This window comes from Lutjanus erythropterus, chromosome 7 (genome assembly GCF_056507025.1).
Source record: "Lutjanus erythropterus isolate fLutEry1 chromosome 7, fLutEry1.hap2, whole genome shotgun sequence".
NCBI lineage: Eukaryota > Metazoa > Chordata > Actinopteri > Lutjaniformes > Lutjanidae > Lutjanus > Lutjanus erythropterus.
This window is the reverse complement of record NC_139323.1, coordinates 20,561,455-20,569,197: the sequence shown is the minus strand read 5'-3', so window position 1 is coordinate 20,569,197 and position 7,743 is coordinate 20,561,455. Positions and strand designations below refer to the sequence as shown.

Here is a 7,743-nt window from a genome sequence, read left to right as displayed (position 1 = left end):
AAATCCCGAATTCAAAGTCTGCAAAAGCACTGAGGCTGGAATAATGTCATTGTAACAGCTGAGCGACTTGAATGCAACAAACATTTAGTTTTCATCCCTCTGATAGCTGTTTGGATAATCACAGTGACTGATCCAATATTAGATGTTCCTGCGACAGTAATTATGGAACAATTCACCATTCTCTAAATATATCATGATGGAATTGGTTTGGAGGATGCAAACAATGTAATTTTGTCAGGTATTTTTGTGCTAATTTGCCTTTATCTGATAGTTTGACCCCAAGAAGTTAAAGGAAACATCAGGAGAGAAACCCAGAGAAGCCCACCTGACACCCACTTACTGAATAATCAAATCCAAAGTCGAGAACCAAATGAGCCTTCTTAAGTCCCGCCTCTTTTTGCTCTGTGCTCCAATAACAGTTGAGCAAGCTTGGTATCTGGCTCTTAAGTTCGTCTACATGAATTGTTAGCTAGCATGTTAGCTGCTGTTTTTCTCTTTAGCAAGGCAGGGTCAATTCATTGACAGGACCAGTAACTATACAGCAGCTTTTCTTTTTGGATTTGAGACTTTAACACACAGTGCAGGTACATTTCTTCAACATTAAAAAAACACCTCTGTTGCTTTTGATCATGCAGACAGCAGCTGTTCACGTGGTTTTAATCTCACTCACACTGAAGGAGACTGAACCCAGGGGTCAGACCTGTGTTGTTTTTGCAGCTCATATGTTCAGCCACATTTCATGGTACTGTAAACTCTGTATCGGACTGGATACGTGTCATTTATGTGCTGATCTCTCTTTTTTTTTAATCTCTGAACCTGTGAGAGTATGTTAGGTCAGTCTACATGCCAACATTCAGCGACAAACAGCCCACAAGACAATTAAGACTTCTTCAGGATCAGTATTACAGAGTCTGTTTGACTGTCTGTGTGTGTGTAATGTTATCTCCAAGCTCCTCACTCATCAGGTGAAATACCGTATGAGCAGCACTGTTTAACATAAAACAAGCATCAAACAGCTGGAGGCTGAAATGTTCACAGGCCAGGTAGCTGCACTACTTTGGAGTCGATGCAGGAATTAAACATTCTGCTCTGAGGTTTTCTTTGCTCCAACATCGTGCTATTTTTAAGTCTACATAACATCACTCCCTCTGGGCTTAAATTATCACCACTTTTGTGCTTGTTTTAAGACCGTTAAAACTGGTTTTCCTTCTTTTCACTTCACCAAAGATTGCTGTAGAAGCAGCTCACTGTTTTTGCTGTAGGATGGCAGACTGAGCAGTGTGACCAGTTTTAAATTGTAGTAAAACAAGTGCTGCTTGGTGGACTGACATTTCATGTCATTGGTATTGTTGACTCGCTGTTGATTCCAATAAAAGCAGAGATAAAGAGGACGGCACCTATGTATTGAGACGGCAAAGCACTATAAAAATCATTGTCAGTGACTTTGCCCAAATAATTTAAGCAAACCTGAATCATAAAAGCATTTATTTTGAGAATAACTGTTACATTTGTTAATTATCAAAACGTGTAGCATTCAGACCTGAAATCACAGATGAGCCGCTGACTATTATAGTTTGAGAAAATGAGGCCAGAGTCAAAATAGTGATGTTCTTCTTATCAGAAAGGGAGTGATGATCACGACAAACCTCTGAGACGTTTTTGATCCCGCGTATGTTTTACTTCTTACTGGTTGTGACTGTTTCTTTTCCAGTAAAACCCAAACTTTTAAAACTGTTCTCCTTTCTAATATGTCTTCCTCTCTATATAAACCAGATCTGTAAATACTGTACCTTTGAGTCATATGTGTGGATTGTGTTGTATCGACTCAGGCTTGCAACAAAAAAAAAAAAAAAAAAACAAGGAAAAAAAAAGAGGAAAAAAATTATACGGTAACAGTAAAAAACCCCAAAAGAGCCATGTTGTACTGTATCTGCATTCATTTCTAGGCCTGCTTGTAAATGAATGTGTCACTCTGTTACAAAGCAATACACACTACAGTATCTACACAAAAAAAGAAATGCCATCCAGCTTGGTAGAGGTTGCCGACTTTAGATCTTCTACTAGCACGCAGAAACATGTACTTTCTTTGGTCTCGTATCACTGCCTCTTCAAATCCTCCTCAGTTTGGGCCATTAAGATGAGAGAATATGCTGTGGATGTTTTTATCTGTACTTTGTGGTAAAACAATAAAAAGTTACTAACAATCAGTAGATTCTTGTTTTTGAATATTTTTTTTTTCTTTGTGGGTGACATGCGGACTGTTAGTTGATACTTCTGATGAAGTTAAAATCCCAAGATAATCTGACATTAATATGTATGTGACAACACTAAAAAACAAAAAGAAGGTGCAATACCACAATAAGAAGTCCATGAAACTATATTTATTATTAAATATTAAACTTGAAGTACTTCTGCTTTCCTTCTTTAATAAAATAAAATAAAAGTAGTTGGCTATAAATTAGGCATGTACAAAAAATTGGCATGAATTGTCTCTGGCAATTAATGTTTTTATGTAAGAATTATGTAAGTACAACAGACATTCAAATTAAGATCCACCTTTTTTTTTTTCCAAAATAAACTTAAATTCCTTGTACCCAGTAATGGTGTTTCCCACAAACTTTAATGATTGAAATTTCATCTGTACGTTCAGTGGATGAAAGTCTACTTGGTTGTGAAGAGTTGCATGTTGGGCAAATTTTAGCATAATTAGCTTATTAGCAGGTGAAATAAAGCTGAAAATCAAAAATCGTCAAAAACTTCCCAGAGTAAATTTATTTTAATGTTAATAAACTGAATAGTGCATGCGTGTAAGATATAACAAAAACATTTATAGCCTCATTGTCCTGCACTTATTAGGATATTAATCATAAACAACAACACCAAAAATGATAATTAAAGATGAAAAAGTCTCATTAGAGGTTTTTTTAGACTAGTAGCATGTGTTTATGTTTTTTGTGCAAGCAGTAACATAACTGTATTAATAATAAAACTAATAATAGTAAATTAAGAAAAAATCCTTGCATCAAAAAGTTAAATGAAACTTGAAGTTGTAATCATTCATTCTGGCAAACCAACTACAAGCAAATGGTAAGAAACTCAAACTTGTTCTAATTAAAAATGTATCAGGTATCTCACATTAGCTAGGTGAAGCTACAAAATCACATACCTTTATTTTAGTGGTGTGCAATAAGGTAAAAAATCAGTGATTTTATATAAGTAATTGAACATCACATTAATGGTATATATCATGATACAGTAATTGTTCTGTAAATGGTTTAAAATAGGGATCCATTGGTATTTCACTTTTGCTGATACTGTACCAATAAATGTAGTTCATATTTCTGGACATCCTGGACTTTGACTCACCTTTTATGTTAAAAAGCAGAATATAAACTAAATTATTGCCATTTGCAGTTTTGGGCAATGAATTAGCTCATTAAGATAATTACTCGCATTGACCAACATGCAACTTTTATAAACCAAGCCTCATCTCATCTGCTTAGCCTGTAGACGACATTTTACTCATCACTGTTTACCCGAAACAACATTACTGGGTTTCACATTAGACCATAGAGGTTTGCTGTGGGCTATTTTAATTTTAAGATATATTTGAAAGTTTCTTTCTCCTAAAACAGCCATTCAAGTGCATGTAAACCCTTGTGGTAGTTTGGGCCTCAGTACAACTGAGGTGTAAGTGAAAATGAACCTCTTTTCTGCATCTTTCATAAAGTTTATCATGATCTTGCCTCCCTTTGAAGTAAAAAGAAAACTTTGTCCCCAAACTTTAATAATGTTGGGTGTCCAGAGCTGCTACAGAAAACATCACAGTAAGTGTTCAATGAATATGATCAGGTAAATTTGTGTGAAGGTTATTGTGGCAATTTGCCACATTAGATTTTTCCCTACAAGTGATCATATGAGCAAAGGCTATGATATGGTAGTGGGAAAATTATATACTGAACTGGTCACTGTTGTTCTTCATAGTCACTTCTCATGTATTGTCAGGCACTAACTGGTTACTTGTCCTTGAACACACAGCTGTTCTCCCTTTGGAACAACAACTTCTGATAACACAGTCACATCCTGACAATAAGCACTTCAGGTCCATCCTGACCCAACCTCCTTCATCTCCTAACCCTATAAGACAGATTTACATTCTTGACTCATTATCAGTTCCTTTTACACTCTGTGTGAGGCGAGTGAGTTGTTTTATTAACAAAAGCATCCTGCTGACTGACTAACAGCTCCTCTGTGTTCATTGAGAGGCTGATATAGCTGATATTTTGGTCTAACCCTGATCTTAAAGGGACTGTTCACCCCAAAATCAAAAATACATACTGAGTTGCAGGGTTTTGGAGATACCAGGTATAAAGATGTTTGTCCTCTCGTGAATATAATGGAACTAGACGGCATTTGACTTGTGGTGCTGAAGACCTAATACTGCCTGACTAAGGGATCAATCATATTTCAAGTAAATCACTACTCTCACACTGTTCTGGAGCTCTCAAAAGTTCCTCAGAATGCCAAAAACTGTCTCAACGTGATCACTAAAATGTCAACTATAAGGGCTGCAACATCAATTGCAATTTTCAAATTAACCAGCAGAGGGAGAAAGAAACCAGGGTGATGGTGTGATGCAGATTCCTGCACACACACACACACACACACACACTTCCAAAATCTGTTATTACACAACACTGGATTCAATAATTCAGTCTCCATTAGAGGAGCAAGCTATAAATGAACTCCTTATCGTCCATTAAGTGACCCAGCAAATTTAGATTTTTCGTTGTAGTCATTTATAGTCTGAATTTCATGTTGGCACTGTCACAATGTAATTTCATACTGCCTTAATATAATTTATAACTTAAGAAAGAGAAATTGTTCAGTTAAATACTTTAATGAAGCTAATTGTTTCAATATGTCTTTAACTTGCCAAATGACTATGGAGGAACATCTGTGGGTCTATAACACCTGTTCACCTTCAACAGCTGGTTTGCACGCCTCGCAGACCTTCACTGTATATTTTTTTAAGCGAGTCTTTTGCCAAAATGGAGGAAACAGTGTTTATTGCCAGCAGCATTTAATTCAGAACACAGCAGCGTACAGCCAAATAACTGTAGGCTAGAGGTGACAGCAACAGTCAGTGCAACAAAAAGGTTACCACTCTTCACATTTAAACAAGAACACGCTGAAATAGGGACACAGTAGAGTAAAAAATAGATAAATGCATGTGTTTGCAAAGGTTGGAGAATAAACACTGATTAATTGCACCCTTTGACACCCAGATATGGGTAACATTCGAGTATGTCAACAACATGCAAATTGTTCCCTACAGAAATGTATGGTACATAGTCCATATATGTATTATCTCTTTCATATCAAATGTAGCTGTATGCGTTTTCCTTAAAGCCAGTTCATCATATATTAATCTATCACGAGTCTGCATATCACTGTAGAAATATCGAAAATCCGTTTGGTCCATGTTCGAGACTGTATATAGACACAGCCACTCTGTAAACACTTTTACAAGAAAAAAATTCAAGAGACGTGCCCTCGGTCATTACGATGGCCCTAATAAGTTCCTCGTTCTCTCATCAGAAAAACTCATGGCCAAATTCCATTAAATAAATTGCAGTTTAATGTTGCCTTGCTCACCAGAAAAAATATATACGAGGTAGAACAGAATTGTATACATCGTATACATTAAAGGAAACCCCTCTTCATTTCGGCGTAAATCCAATAAGCCAATTGTCGAATTTTTATTTTAAGATGTAATGATTAATACTGATGCGTGCCCTCCACCGGGCGGAGTCAGCTGTTGAGCAATGAGCTTTTTAAAATAAAACTCCAACTACTCCTTATTATGTGATGACCGATAAGAGCCTATTATCTTGAATTGTGTTCTACCAGGTATAGTAATATTTTACCGATGCCCAAAGCAATTTAAACAGTCGATTATTCATGTACAGTTTGGCCTGCGTGGCCTCGCATTCATTCCACTTCTATCGGCACACATCTGGGCTGAGCTACATACAGAAAAACCAACATTAACAAAGTCCATGAAGCTTATATGCTGGTCTGTAGCCCAACTGTCCCTCCGACTAGTGCACTTGAACCTCGTGTGGCAGCAGCTGGCAGCCGCTGTTCACATGGGTGAGGACTTTCTGTTTCAGCTGGGCCACTTGCTCCCTTAGCAGGCTCGCCGTGGAGGCCAGGTCGGTGTTGTGGCTCTTCAGCGTTTTGACCTTGTCCTCCAGCCTGGAGATACGCTCCAGCTTGCGCATCCGACATTTGGAGGCTGCGATCCGGTTCCTGAGCCTCTTCCTCTCGGCTTTCAGACGCTCCTGTGAGTCAATGTCGATGGGAGACAGCGGCGGACTCTCCCCGAAGCTCTGCACGTCCGGCACCGTCTGAGGCTCCTCCTTCAGCGGCTGCACCCGAGAGAGCTCCGGCTGCGGCGGAGGGGCTGCCCCTAGATGATGCGACGGAGGAGGAGGCGGGAAAGGGACCGTGTCCGTGGAGTAGTTCACAGTGGTCTCCAGTGGGCCGCTGCCATAACTGTTCAGGTTCGTGTACACAGGTAGATCCGGCTGGACGGTGACCGGAGCGATGTTCGCGCCCAGGTCCAGGTTGCTGTTGGTCTGCCCGGCTCCGCTCAGCTGGTTCTGCTTGTGCAGGTCCTCCAGCGCCTTCACGAAGCCCTCCGCGAACTCCTGCTCGTCCGTCACCGTCTTCGGGTAGAGGAACTGGGAGCTGGTGGGCGTCGTGGTGACCATTCCGTTGGACTGGATGATGAGCCTCTCCAGCTCCGGAGAGGCCAGTTTTAGCAGCCCCAGGTCCGGGGAGTTTAGGAGGCTCTCGGCGTCGCGGAGATGCGGTTTGAGGTCTGCGTCCTCCGCCAGGCTCAAGTTAATGTCCTTCTTCATCATTATTTATGTCCGCGGTCAAAATGACGAGTCGAACCGTTCGTCTGTGCCTCAGAGTGGAGTCCTGTCCATAACCTCACAGGGGTAAACCGTGGTGTAAAATGTCTGTCTGTCTAATATTTTAACTCTTCTCTGACACCGTTATGATCTGTCTATAATCTGTGCTCCGGTCTCGCGCTGGATCTCAGAGTACTGGGTGGCCGCGCGCGCCGCCTCGAGCTTTTCTAAGCTCGCACGTTCCATTATGTCACATCAGAGCGCGCACATTGGACAGAATTTACGTTTTTCAGATTTAATTTAAATAAAGAGAGGAGGAGTCAAGAGAGAAGTCTCACTCTGTGCTACTTTTCTGCGTTCAGACTCAGAATCGCTTTCTTCACCAAATGTAGGGGAGGCCAGGGGCAATTGTAACTTTTTAAAATATTTTCATTCATAACTCCCAGACTAGTTGAAATACATTGGTCATATTTTGACATAAGAAACACATATGTGTATTAAAAGCATTATTTTGTATGTGTTAAAATTCTTTCAGATGTCATACATCATTCAAAGGAAAAGTCTTTCTTTTTGCCGAAGACTAGGTAAATATTATAGCCGTGTCTAGATTTTGTTTTATTATTATTTATATATATATATATATATTTTTTTTTTAAAGAAACCAGAAGATAATACTGTGTTATCACTCTAGCTTGTTTCTGATTGGAGGAATTGAGGGTATAACGATTGCCACAACAGTGTTTCTCAAACATTTTACACTGTGTACCACCTCAGAAAATATGGAGCTCTCCAAGTACCACCGTACTGTTTTGTGGCA

At 39.5% G+C, this 7,743-nt stretch overlaps 1 protein-coding gene across 1 annotated transcript; it reads right to left on the bottom strand.

The window, feature by feature from the left end:
- Positions 1 to 5,052: 5,052 nt before the first annotated feature.
- On the bottom strand, positions 5,053 to 7,140 carry LOC146323964 (transcription factor JunD-like). Its single transcript, XM_084723141.1, has one exon. It carries the CDS (start codon positions 6,930 to 6,932, stop codon positions 6,105 to 6,107), a length of 828 nt encoding a protein of 275 aa, XP_084579267.1. The 5' UTR covers positions 6,933 to 7,140; the 3' UTR covers positions 5,053 to 6,104.
- Positions 7,141 to 7,743: the final 603 nt, after the last annotated feature.